This window comes from Neodiprion lecontei, chromosome 2, assembly GCF_021901455.1.
Source record: "Neodiprion lecontei isolate iyNeoLeco1 chromosome 2, iyNeoLeco1.1, whole genome shotgun sequence".
NCBI classification, from domain to species: Eukaryota; Metazoa; Arthropoda; class Insecta; order Hymenoptera; family Diprionidae; genus Neodiprion; species Neodiprion lecontei.
This window is the reverse complement of record NC_060261.1, coordinates 25,301,603-25,316,429: the sequence shown is the minus strand read 5'-3', so window position 1 is coordinate 25,316,429 and position 14,827 is coordinate 25,301,603. Positions and strand designations below refer to the sequence as shown.

General features: G+C 35.8%; 1 protein-coding gene across 5 annotated transcripts in view; it reads right to left on the bottom strand.

The window, feature by feature from the left end:
- The window catches only part of LOC107218783 (formin-binding protein 1-like), a 45,114-nt gene that overhangs the window by 17,268 nt on the left and 13,019 nt on the right, over positions 1–14,827 (bottom strand). For all 5 annotated transcript variants that reach the window (XM_015656789.2, XM_046731543.1, XM_015656790.2 and 2 more), the window contains exon 2: positions 4,563–4,678. In XM_015656789.2, the coding sequence (XP_015512275.1) occupies positions 4,563–4,678 (116 nt within the window). The remainder of the gene's footprint in view (positions 1–4,562; positions 4,679–14,827) is intronic.

Genomic DNA, 14,827 nt, shown 5'->3' with positions numbered 1-14,827 from the left:
AAAACAACGAGGTTCAATTGCTAATAACTTTTGCAATTATCATTTTTAACGAATATAAAAAAATATTACTTAATTACTTTTATACTCCACTTTATGGCAGGTATGAAAGTAAAAACTTTTTTCCATTAAACTTCCTTGTTATTATGACGATGAAAATATTACTATTACATCATAAATTGATAAAAGTACTGACAAATTTATACGATATTGAAATTTTTCAAACGTTTTAAGCTGACCGCCCATTTCTAGATTCAAGGCACTATATTTGGAACCGGACTATTGGAATATGAAGTGCTATTTGAGGATAAAAATTTTACTACTCGAGACACATACCATTTCGAAATTAATTTTTCTGTAGAAAGTATTGTAGAAAATAACGCTGGGCGAGGTATCATTTTATTCCTTGTGATTTCAAAAATCACGGAAAGTCCCTCAGCTCTGGACGCTATTACAAGAAATGAGCATTGTTGTTTGGCCATTACGACAAGAGATTTTCGCATTATCTCTAAATACTCGACATTTTCCACAACTATATATCTCTATCTACCTATTTATTTATTAGAAAATAGGGATGGGCGATCTCGATTCGATTCTGCCTAGATCGATCCATGAGGTTTAAAAAATCGATCTTTTGTATCGATTCTTTATTGTCTCGATTTTCCATGAATCGATCCTTCATGCTAAGAATCGACTAGTGGCGCCTATAGGCGAATTCGCGATTCTGCGGCTGCGCGTTGTCTTTTCTGGCAATATTTTAACGGAGAACAGAAACCGACTTTCTCCAGATCACCTACAGCAATTACTTTTTTTTAAATTCGTTGACGCTTAAAGAATGGCAGATGAAAGATTAAACGTTAGCGCGAAATTACTATTTTTCACGTTTTTTTTTTATATATAACACTGTAAAGAATCCTCAAAAATTATTTATATTTGTAAAAGAGTAATAATAAAACATTGTTTTAGATAATTTTTTTTTCATCATTATGAATTAAAAAAATGTGGGGCAAATTATAATTATTAAAAAAAAACCTTTCAAACATTTCTTTTCAATTTTTACGATTTTTAAAATCGATTCTTACTAGATCGATTCATTGCAGTCGATTTTTCAGTAAATCGATTCTCGATAAGACGATTCAAGATCTATCCACGAATCAATTCTTTTGAAAGAATTGCCCATCCCTATTAGAAAATGTCCTCATGACGTCAAAGCCTGGTTGTAGGCGCCATTTTATCACTAGATAACCTAAGTTTTTAATTTTAATGGAGGCAAATCGTGATTTTTGGGGTTTCGAATTGCTTATGTCACATAAATTAACTGTCAACGGTCAGCTGTCAGCCTGGTTGCATTAGTTTGATTTTTTTCCACCAGATGACATATTGCAAAGTGACAATCTCAACAAGAAGATGTCTGGAATAATGTATCAACGCCCGGCTCGAACGCCTCGACGTATAGATATGAAATTTGGGAAGTATGCTTCTTTTATGACGTAACAACCCATTGAGAAAAGACTTTTCGAAATTCGACTCCTAAGAGTATGAAAACGGGTGAAACGTGATTTCGCTGATTTAACAATATCTTCTGGATCCGATGAGATATCGACTTGGTTTTTGCTTCTAGCGGTAGCTCGTGCGGATACCTAAACACTGATTGTAGCATTTTTCGAAATTAGACTCCAAAAGCGATATAAAAAAAAAGCGTTACATGTGTTTTCATGAATTGCTCGAGATTGCCCACTTTCAAGTGTAATGCAGTGTATTAGACATAGATATTTAGTTAGCAGAATCCAGGAAGCGAACCACGCTTCGTGCACACAAAGTAACGTAACTAAAAGAGGGGAAAAAGTGTAATAACACCGTCTATATTAGCTGAGCAGTCCGTGCACTGGAAGTCTTGATACCTACGTATGTACAACATACAACGACAGATTTATGCTTACGTAGGTACATCTAAATATGTACTACACAAACGTATACGGCAGAATGCAGGTACATATGAAGTATTACAAGATAATGTCTCAAGCGAATTATTACTTCGGGGTGTAATATTAAAGAGAAAAAAGAAAATGTTTACGATGTAAAATCGACAACGTCCGGAAGAAGAAAGAAGAGGACACTGCATGGGTTATTTCAAAATTCTTTGATAGGTATTCAACTTTATCGTTGCATCTTACTTATTATAAGTATAATGTACGCATAGGTGCATACAGGGGCATTTATTAAATGCTGAACACATGACCCTTCAGTGAGAACAAGCCGCGGCAGCGAAAATGGCGACGTCCATCGCACACGTGTTCAATGACGAATAAGTGCAGACCTTGCATATTCAAGGTCGTCCAAGGTTAAATCCAACTTCTTTAATACCCTAACGAAAACTAGAGACTATAATAAAACGCAGAAAAGACGGGGATTGATATTGAAGTTGAATAAAATTATTTATTGACCATTCCTACTGAAAACATTATATTTGTATCGACAATTCGATTAACATATTTCAAATACGGTAAAAATCGCAATTACGTACGTAGATTTTTGACATCCCACATTTGAAATCATTCTATTAGATGTATTTCTCTTTGTCTTTTCAAGCTCTCAGCAAAATTGTACTAAAATAAACTCTCTAATTAAAACATTTTAATTTTTTTTTTGTACCTAAGTACAAAAGAGTAAATGTTGAACAAACAATCATGAAGTTTGCATGAAATAATGTCAATGTACGCATGAGTTTAACTTCAGCAAGGCTTTTACTATATAATATGTTGTACTCCGTTTTTACGCATGCCTATACACCTACATAGGTATGTAATCTGCCGCTGTATGTACGCAAAGGCAACGCTCTCGACATTACTACGAAAATAATACAGTAGACGGTATTCAGGGAGGGCACAACGGATCTCTTTAATATAACATTACGGTGCGGTGTATGACCAGCAGCGTGTAGAGCCCAGTTTGGCCCTGAACTCTGTCGCGTGTGTGTAATATATGTACGTCGTAATGCACACATATTCGATTTACACCCATGTGTCACTTGCTTTGTGATTGTTTATACTTGGTACGATGCGGCGTCTAGTGAAATACAACCAAACTAGTACAGCCTGCAACCTAATGCACGGTTGACATTTCAATTATGACCAATATGTTTTTAGATTCTTCAAGTTTGAAAATTCAAACAAGTTATAACTAGAATTTATTACTATTTATGTGCTAATTTTGACCACAAATTAAATTTTTTTTACTGTATCAGGTAATTGGAAACCCTAGATACTTAACCCCCCCCCCCCCCCAGCAAGGCACGTGGTTTAAACGAGTAATTCGTTTTTAATTTTTATTTCTCCAAGACATTTGAAGGAACAAATGGCGAGACTAGCCACGCATGCAAATCAATATTAGCAGGAAAAGAATTGTTCTCAGTTTGTTCGTGATGATCAAGCTGAGTTTCAAGTGTACCTACAGTACAACCTCTCAATAGTGCCACTTCCCTCTAAGTCGTGCTCGGGTGCTTCTCCTACTACCATACTACACTCAGGCATTTTCACGACGTTTAAGTTAATAACGTTATCATAGCGAAACATTGTGAAAAAGTCACTATTTTATTATTTTTACAACGATTTTGAAGGAACTGAGATTTCCAAAATTGCAACATGACGGTTTTTCTTCAGCATGAATTGTTGCGGTAACGTTATTAACTTTAACATGATGCATTTTCCACAATCTTTCTCAACAGTGCCGCTGGTGAAATACGTACAGTTAATGATAAAAGTATTGTCCTTGCCATAACGGCGACTCGTCTACGCAACATAAGAAAATCAAACCGATTCTATGTGTTTCTTTACATCAGTATCCAGCCATGAAATAAAACAGCACAAGTTTGAATAAATAAATTAACTTAAAAAAATGAATCCTTATTTTATTTAAATTTATCCACTGTACGAATACTTCTGACCATCACTGTAGATACTTACTTTAGTGATTCAGTAGTACGTACGTAAATGAAACACAAAGGTACGAAAGTTACACTTTTTCGCGCGGTACTATTGATATAGTCGAAAACTAATTCTCAAGAACGAACGTTTATAGTCAGAGTGGAGGAACCGAGATTCTGAGAAACGTGTTCCCCTCAAATCCTCCAAAGTAAGGCACGTCAAGAGGCAATTTGGCAGGTTTTTTTTTTTTTTTTATTGATGATATTACATTTTTCATTTTTGGTTACGATAAAACTTTTTCAGATGGATTTGTTAAAAAAGATTATGTTCTTGTGGGTGGATCTCCCAAATCACCCCTTGACATGCCTTGCTTTGGCGGATGGTTTCACACTTTTGAAGTGCTTAATGGCAGACAAAAAAAAAAAAAACATACGTGTCGCTTAATTTTTAGTCTACTATAACGCGTTACAAAAGAAATCAAATCAGAAAGATCGACCTGGGGATACCTTCCTTGTTAGTTGCATCGTAAATTTTTATTGGTAGTTGCCACTTTAATGTACTTGGCACAACGGTTTCACACCTGCAATGAGGTGCTTTTTGGAGATATAGGTGTAAAATGTATGATCGAAAAACGATAATTACCTTAGTTTTGCGGCGTACTCAACTTCGATGGTGCATCTATCACGTATGAAATGTCCATATCGCTCCAGAAATTCGATACCTTTTTGTGTGTGCAACGAGAGATTCTCGTACTGGTCCTAAGAACAGAAAGAGAAAGAAGGTGATAAGCATGGCGGTAGGTATTTGTATGTAACATAAGCAGGTTTGACCATCGATATGGATATGATATTATACCATAGGTATAGATCTGCACGCCGAGTTAATGACTATTTTTACGCCGTAAAAACTTGATACTAACTATCTAGTCGATTAACTAATCATACCACAAATTTACAGAAAATATTTCCTAATTGGTTCGAAAATTACTGCTGGACGAGCCTGTCAAATGTACAGAATTGATCAATTAAATGAAAGGTTCCAAAAAAAAAATTTCTAGAATTATTTTTTTCATGCGTTTTGTTTCACAGTCCGTGACCAACGGCCATGATTACACCGAATCGATTTTATACAGACCATTTACAGCACCATCCGATTAAATGGAGAGTTCTGAAAGAAAATCTTTACAGCTAATTTTCATTGACTGGTTAATCCGGTTTAAAACCGAAAAAGTGCATTTTGATGGTGAGGAAATTTTGCGGTAATATATCTTCCGACTTACAAATGAATGTGCTGTGACTTAATTAACCATCACTTGTAAACTTATAAAGTAGCTTATAGGAGACCTTACGTGAAATTGACGACAGCGCCAAATCGACGGTATTTGTCCCAACCGAAGGGCTTTCCCGTGTCTACGCCAATGACTCAGCCAATCATAAGCTTCTACGGTCACGCCATGGCACGAAATTAACCATTCGTTTTGAATCGCCCTGTCGCATATGGACAGTATATAACAGTTTACTCGGTATTTTTGAAACTATTATAATAACTGATAGCGCAACAATTGACCTTCAATTTTTTTAAACCGGGAGGAGGCATTTTTTCTTTACAAATATTTGTTTTCCGGAAAAATGATGGCAAATAAGTTCCCAAGGAACTCTAGCAATCGGTTCCTATAAAAGCGTCCGGTACCCAAGAAAGAAAGAGAAATAAATCCTTGTTAGGAGTAAATGTAAGGCAGGTATATTGTGTATATATGTATAATCGTATACGGTGATAGATATCGACAATTTTTCCAAGGCTCGCCGTTATACATGCGTCCGCAGTTAAGCTCAGACAACTGAGGCACTGTTTACTCGAAAATCAAGTTTAGAACGAGAGGCTTCAGTTTCATAACCTTTTCCGACACAGCGTCTCATATATGAAACATCTTTTTGTGAAACAGTTATTCAAGATTTACATTCAATTTTTGAGATAAAGCTATAATTTTGTTTTCATAGTTGACTTTCTATGATGTCAATGTTGATGTTTTAAGTGGGATTATGATGATTCTGTGAATATAGGGGGCGCTATAAATAAACAGTATTGAAAATGTCTGTTTTTACAGAGTAAATGTGATTGTGGGAAAGTTACGGGGACTAGAAAAGTCGAACTCTGTAATCCTGCGTCTTTGGGGTTGCTAAAAACGAATCCGACGTCAAAATTTCAAAATTGAAGATGGCGGATCCAATATGGCGAACTGAAAGTACGAAAAATGTAACCTATTCACTCATGTTAGATCCGCCATTTTGAATTTTGAAAAATTCTCAGATCTGACCCCATTTTCAAAATCTGCGAACGCCAGAACTCTCATGTTTCAAAGATTTTGACTGCAAAGAAAAGTGTACGTATGCTTCAAAGGGATAATAATATTGATGTCAGGCTACTTTTTCATACATTTTCATATTTATAGAGGTCACAGATTGCACGTTTTTAAAAGCTAGCAATCCATTATAGTAAAGTGTGTTCTTTTATCAAGTCTGAAAAAAATGTCTCATCTCCGTACATGCGTGAAAGTTAGGTTTCCCGAAGAAGAAAATCTCATAGTCACATCAAAACCGTTGTGGCATATTCGTTAATGTCATTACTCCGTCGCTATTACAGTTATTCTCACGATCGGCAATATAGAACGCCACACAATTATCGGTATACCATTCCCGCTTCTTGATGGCACCGTTGCGAGAAATGAATGAATTGCGGTCTACATATACTCGTACTTAGGAATGTATCGAAGCGTAAGAGGTAATTGAATTCTGTTTGCGTAATTGATGTTCATGAAAATGATTGCGTCGTGTAGGAAAAGTTTCCCATGCATCACACGACCGCAGATGAACTACTTTGACATCTGCTCGCAATATTCCACGAGGGTTGATTGATATTTGTACTGGATTACCAAGAAAATGAAGTTGACTTCTTTCTTTGAATTTTAGGATGTATACAGTGCGGTGTCCCATATTTAGGGTGTTGACGAGATTTTTCAAGCATACAATTATTTGAAACTGATTTGCGGGGTATGCTTGAAAAAATTCGTCAACACCCTAAATATGGGACATCCTAGCATACAGTTATAAAATTCTAAGACTTTTTATCAGGACAGTTTTCATCCTTCACAAATTTGATTAAGAAAAAAAAATGTCTCGCCTCAAGATCTTGAATGCTAAAGAAATCACTTGGCAAATTCGAACGAATACTGTTCACAAAATTAGATCTGCCACATACTCCGAATTCGAGGTCTTTTCCGAACACGTTAAAACAGAGTCAAATTATACATCACATACGCATCGATTGCGTATATACAACATCGCTGAATAGAAGAACGGCGGATTATCGAACAATCAATATGTTCTGCATATTGCCAAGTACATATTCTATCCATTGAAACTGAACAATACATAAAAGCGTTTGTCGTCAGAAGGGGTAACGAAAATCGACGGTTGATAACACGCAGGATGAATCCGTTATCATTTTCGCGAACGTACGTCATCACGAACTCGGGTCGAAGATGATAAATATTGTGAATGTGAAACGGGTAAACTGCACGAAGACACAATAGATGAGACCTAGAAGAATATAAAACGAGATATAAAACGTACACACGCCTACGGCCAAACAAATCAATCGATCGTTTATGGGTTCCTTGTTCTGTGACGTCACTGTACCATCAAAGCATTAAATCTTATTAATTCAGCTCCACTAAACTCGGGACATAAAGAAACCTCGCCTAATCCTACAAGACTACATTCGACCTACTTCTACATATAACCACGTGTGAACACGGTTAGTTAATGTATGTACGTTATATGCATAGGTATGTAAAGTCAGTATGTAAATACAATTTTCAAACCAATCTTCGATTCTTCCCTGCGGTGCCGGCGATAATTTATTTTTAATATAATTTGCATCGTTTGTTTGGTACGCACTATTGTCATTAAACCATGGAATCGAGTCGTTAGAATTCTATATTCAACTATAGATATTTTTCAGCCGAGGGGGAAGATAGTTTCGTACGGATTGAAGTATGAAATTAAATAAAAGAAAACTGAAAGAAATTGACAAGAATATTAAGATCTTTAAATTTAGAAGACGCCACCTGGTAGCAGTGAATTTACTATGGAACTAAATAATTAATATTTATTTCCGAAAGTGGTCGTTCATCGCATATTTCAATTTACATTGACTCATTGTCACAAAAGAAAAATTCAAAAATTCTCCGTACCTTGATATTTGCAAAAATTGCGGTTAAAAGAACCAGCTGATTATCCGCTTCAACGTCATTTTGTTCTGACCCCGTCCACGTTATAGACTCCAATATATTAAACCTTTCACGCATACATTTTTCCTTACATACGATTTACTCGAAATTCTTGATACATAGGCTTTTACGGTAACTGATTAGGAATCTAAACTCGAAGTTCGAAAATTCAAAATGGCCGATCTAATATGGCGGATGTCATTTCAAGAAGTTTTTGATTTTGATAAAACTCGATGTTGCACGATTTTTGGGGTGACTGATTACGAATCTGAACTCGAAATTCGAAAATTCAAACTGGCAGATCCAACAAGGCGAACCAACAAAAATACCAAGAAGTGGAAAATTACGCATTTTGATCATTTGTTTACATGTGCAATTATTGCAATAAATAAATAAATTTTGTATTTTTTCCAGACTTAGAAAAATTTCAAGGACCATGTGGAACCAAAAAACTCGGCAGTTTTTACCAAAAAAGTAGTTTGATATATAAAAAAAAAAAAAACTGCAAACAAACTACGCGTCCAGTTTTCTTTCCTATTATTATTATTTTCATTATGAATCTTCCGGTGTCTTTCATTTGCATTCCTCAGACCCGTCTAGAAACAACGAAGTATGAATAATTGCTGTTTTTACGAGCGCGCTTTACGAGTGCTTGGCTACTGCACCAAAGAAATGTCTATGACGATTATTTCTCAACCGCAGCTTAGGAAAGCACGAAAGACTGGGTCTGCAGTTAACGCGCTGGCACAAAAAGTGAAACTACGGCACCTTGCGTTCTATGAGTATAAAGTGCCTAAGCGAACTTTACAGCAACGCTTAAGGGAGCTTTCCAGTGTGACAGCCCGAAAAATCGCTGTTTTTCGCGATTTTTTTTTTTAAAGAAAAAATAATCTAATCGGTCTGGTTTTTTTTTTGTATATTAATTGGGTATTGAAGAATACAAAACAATTTTTTAAAGATCGATTTATTTATTAATTAATATCTATAAAAATGATGAAACAATTGTTGCAGAAAATGCACTTGGATGTGGTGTCCACGTTGGGGGTCACAATTTTGATCTGAAACAAAAAACACAAAAAGATTATTGATCGGTATATAATTGGCTTTCGTGCTATGGAGGCTTTTTTCTTTTTTTTTTTTTTTGCAAAAATGGCGCCGGTTTGAACAAAAAGTATCGATTTTAGCATTTTTTTTGGCAGTTTTTTTTACAAAAAAATAGGAAGATGTCAAAAAAAAAAAAAAAGCTTCCATAGCACGATAAACAATGACGTTAAGAATATTGTGTAAAAAATTCAACTCGATAGCTTTAAAACTCTGCCCTCCAAGTTGGACACCGTTTTGAAAAATGCTGTTTCGAGAAAAACGCGTTCAAAGTTTCAAGTGAGGAAATTTTAGGTAAATCGTTTACTTACGGTCAATCAGCGATGCCAGGTCCGTACAATATCCCTTCTGCTTCTTCGAAAAGATCGTGCTCAATGGATTGTTCAGTCCGACGAGCTGTCCTCGCCTCTTTGCTATCCAGGGACGCCTGGCGGTTTGCTTGGATGATGCGCGCATTCTTGTACTTAGCGGCGAAATGTGCGGCGCTCGGCCCTATCGTGCATCCCATCGTCTTCAAAATTTTTAAAATTGGGTCGTAACCTTCATTGAAGGTGCACACAGCACACTGCGTAGCGATTTCTACTATCTGCTTGCCGCAGAATACGTGCTTTGGGGCTAGTTGCCACACACAGTGATTGATTGATTTTCAAGAATTTAGCACGCCGTCCGCTTTTTTTTTGAAAATTGAGTGCGACAAAAAAATAAGTCGCGCGACTAATTTACGGCTAATTAACGGCAAATTATGCAATAGTCCGAATTCACATTTTCGACAATTGGCGAGCCAAGTTCATGTACGTGCAGGTAGGAACGAGACAATAGAAATAACAGTCGCACGGGCAGACGGCCGACGCGGCAGCTGTAGCGCTCCCTTGCCTTCTTCCAAAAAATGCTGTACAGTAACCGAAATAATCTGAATTTCGGCATGAAAATTTCAGGGAATATTCGGAAGAGTGTATACTATTCGATAAAGCAAAAAAAAAAAAATCGATTTTTTGAAAATTTCACACTGGAAAGCTCCCTTAAAGGATCTAATTTTAACTTACAAACATAATAACATGAAAAATCCTGAGAAATCATAAAACCTACAAGGTACTGAAGACGCAAATTACGGCTTATTATATTATTGATCCAAAATATGTAAAGATGCCATCTAATGGCACACGCGCCAGGCTCGTATTTAACCATTTCAGTCACAGTAGGATGCTCAGATCGTCCCACTTCAAAAATTTCCATGTCCGAGCCTTATCACAGTTTATTTACAACTTCAAATGATCTTTGTTACTTTGAATATCCCAAAATATTGAGCTGAAAAATGTGTGACTGAAATGGTTAACGGTCAAAGTCAATATTCAAAGCGTATTTTACTCTTTATCAACTCAATGTAATAAAACGAAAGTGCAATTAGCTCGCAACGAAGTCTTCTATCCATATTGCCCTAGGTATAGAATAGACGGTATTAGACATAGATGATTGGTCAATCATAATTAATTTATTCATAAATATTCCGATTTCGTATAAAAATTTTTATATCTTTCGTTGAGTAAGTTCAATTCAAGGTGTTGGTAGTATTATTTGTCTTCTCGTACGAAGTCTGCAGCAGGAATCACGACATCGACGACTAATACGATAAATACAGAAGTCGTATAGCAAGAAGGAAAGAAAGAAAAAAATTACCTCAATTTCAGCGTTCCTCGTTCAAGATTATGTATACCTTATACACGGAGTATAAATGTACACTGCACAGTTTGTTAACCAGATTACACGTGCAAAATACATGCCTAACAGAGATAATTCATCAACTGCGTCAGCTTTTCGCATTTTCCATAGTACAGGCATTATCTTACTTTCCGACAAGTCTGAAAGTTAATCAAATATCAAGTGTAACAGCTGTACACACGCATTGGGTATACACGTGCAATTAAAAAGTCAAGTTCACCGACTGCCACAAGCTGTGCAAAGGTGTAAAGGTGACGTTTTTATCATCATGATAATTTGAGAACTACATCTCGGAATGTTTACCGTTAATTTTTCGGGGTTAATTGTGTTTCTTTATTACATCGTCCGTTATTCCGTGTGTACACAAATTGATTCTATGAGCATGTAAGCCACGATGCATGTATCTATCATTACACTATGCATGGTTGCGCGTATCAAGAACGAATTAATATGTACTCGAATACCTTAGTACCTTCATTACGGATTATAAAGAAACAACGTGTTCCACCATATCTTGTACGTACGTAATACTAGAAGTTTAAGATTTGTTTTTATTTTTTGCAGCTCATGTCCACAATTACGCACAATCATTTTGAACTAAAGAATCTTAATTTTCTTCAAACTTTTTATGTTTTACTTAGGTTTAGAAATTGACAGTAACGATTAGCGCGCACTTTGAAAATATAAATTTCATGTATCCCAATTTAAAATAACATGCTTTTTTTTGTCTTGTTCATTTTCGTAATCGTTTATATATTCTTCGTTCTGTACTTTTTCGATCGTCAGGCGTCCGCAGAATTTTTGTACAATGCGGTCCACAGTTATTGTTGATTTACGAAATCATACATTTCTTTTCAATAAACGCACTGCAATGTGTAACAACAAAAAGGAGCCTGAAACGCCTGAAGAATCATCGCAAATAATAATAAAGATTAACCGGAACAAAATACACATGTATATACTTTTATCTATTGAACAGATATGATATACATAGGTATGTGTACAGAAAAGTTTCCACTTCAACCGGAAGTGGCGCTGATAAACGTATTATTTGGTATTACGTAGTACTTATACTACATACATACACACACATTTTTGTGGACCCATGAATTATATTAATACTGCTGTACATGTTCAAAATTTATACATTTTGCAACGTATAGAAAAAGTTTGCCACAAACGTATTGAAAACTTTCTGGTTGCTGAAAATGTTGATTTTTACGATAAAATTAAAAAAATTCCTGTTAACCGCAAGGGGAAAAAAATTGTGCGATTATTTCTTTCTTGATGTAAAAAATCAAATTTCTCACCAAATTGTGAGCGCAACTTTGTCGCATCAGTAAGATGTTAGGTATATGTACATACAGAAAAAAGATTCAGGTATAGCTTAAAAAAAAATGTGGTATGGTAAATTTTAACAGCTCAAGTTTTCACGTACGAGGCGTGTATTCAAGAGTATTTCCGGCGCTGATTAGAATTCAAGTCGTGTTAAATAGACGCCGCATTCTACACGGCAATAAAATTCGATCAAACGGTCCGCATAAGTGAGTAGGTATGTTATAACGGGTTATTACGTGAAAATGTCACACGCAAGTAATTTAACCCTTTGAGTGACACATTATTGTGCTGAGTCAACTTTCACAAGATAGTATTCTCTGGGTTTTGGGGTTGCTAATTACATATCTGAAATCAAATTTCAAAAATCCAAGATGGTGGATCCAATATGATGGAAAATTTTTAATTTGATCAAATCTGGTCAAGGGTTTTTGGGGTCGAATATTACGAATCTGAAATCAATTTCAGAAATTCAATATGGTGGCCGAAAAATTCGAATTTGATCAAATACGGTCAAAAAAATCGTATGCAGGAGTTTTCGGGGTCACTGATTGGATTCGCCATACTGAATTTTTTAAATCTGAATTCACATTCGTAATCAGCGAAGCCAAAAACTTATATGTGTAGAGGGGTAACTTTCTCGAAAATGAATTATTCCCTCAATGTTCACGATTTCTTTCAATCAATTTGTTTCCAACGATGATTCTTTACATTATATCACAATAATTACTCGCGACTATTGAAAATCCATTAGTATACTACGAGACATAGCAAAAAACCGAGAGGAAATATGTTAAAAAGTTTTCAAAACATACAAAAAGTGAATATGGTAAGAATACTTAACACTATGACTCAAAGGTTAACGAACAAAGTAAAGTCGCTTAGGTTTGTACAATTGATGGTACATTTTACCACAATTTGCTTAGATTTCGGCATTCGGAAGTACATCCGTTCTACGAACAGACATTTGACTCGTTGTTCACGAATGGCCGTCTAATTCACTCCCTAAATTGCATAAGTGTAGACTGATCTGGGTAAGAAATGTACCCTAAATTGCACAAATACAGGCGTACTTACCCAATGTTAAATTGCCACAGAATAACCTGGTGTATAAATGATAATACCTACGTAGGAATATAAAACAAATATGGCGTGCACGGCTTACACTTACATATTTTTACCCAGGGACAGGGTATACCTATATTCGGCAGCAGAGTGGAGGAAAACAAGTGGATGGATGCATTACATGAGTCATTCAAGAGCCCTCTTATCGATCCTGGACACGTTACTATATCTACATATGTTGCAGACACGTATATGAAGCATTCCACGTCAACTCGATCGGGTTCTGACCTCATCTTCGTTAGTTCGGTTGAAACTATTAAGCCAGTGATAATTACACCTAAGTAAAAATGTCTCGATTCTTTTGTTTTTCCGCTCCTTCACCTAGCGGTTTCCGAGTTATAAGTATTCAACATTTTTAAAAATTCTCAAGAATGCACCTTTCCTTTTTTTCACGTCGTTTTCAGATCGTTTGCATGTTTTTTGTTTTCATTTCATTTAGAAGTTTAGTAATTTTTCCATCACCACGATCAGTAAGCAACGTTTTAGAAAAATTTGTCACAAAAATAAAAAAAAATGAGACATCTGATTGATTGTTAAAAAATACAGAGACATTATATATTATTCGAGAACCGCTCGTATAAGCGGCTCTTCCCTTCTCTCACCTGAGCCACGCATTTAGCGACGAATAAATGACTCGGTATGTTGCAATTATGTAGAAGCTGAAATGAGTTTATTTTTCTCTTTTTGTTACTATTTTAAAAATTAGCGTCTTCGCGTAACAGGAGGATTCAATTCCCAGAATTTAAAAACGTAGAAAGTTCAAGAATAGACAAGTTAAAATACAGAAAGATGATATGGCATATTCTTGAGAATTTTCGAAAAAGGTGGAAGTATGGAAGTGTTTGAAAATTTGTAAATAACAAAAACTTGCCCATTGAAAAATCGGTGATTTCACAGTGCTGATGTAACCTCAAAATCAGTAAAAGTTTTGACGGAATATAACTTGTGACGCGAGAGGCTGTTGGAGTAATTGTCAGTGAATACCCCATGTATTGGTAAGTGGTGGGCAAAGTTCTGAATTGGTGCCCGCCACTCTCAATTCTTTTATGTATCCAGGATCTATATGCGCATGTCTGACAATCTCTTTAACGACGTACATTATCAATAAATTAGAGGGGTGCAAACGAACTAAAGTGAAATGACATTCCAATGATATCCTCCTACGTGTATAAGCTACATAAATAAAAGCTCTTCATCCGTTCGCTAATGGATAAATCCCTTGAAATCTATTTGGCTTAGGTATCGAAACGAAAGGTTGGGGGCAAGGTTGACACTCCGAATTTGAAAAGTTCCGAAAGCGCTTAAATCCGAACTATTGGTAGCGAAAGTTGAAGTAGAGAAA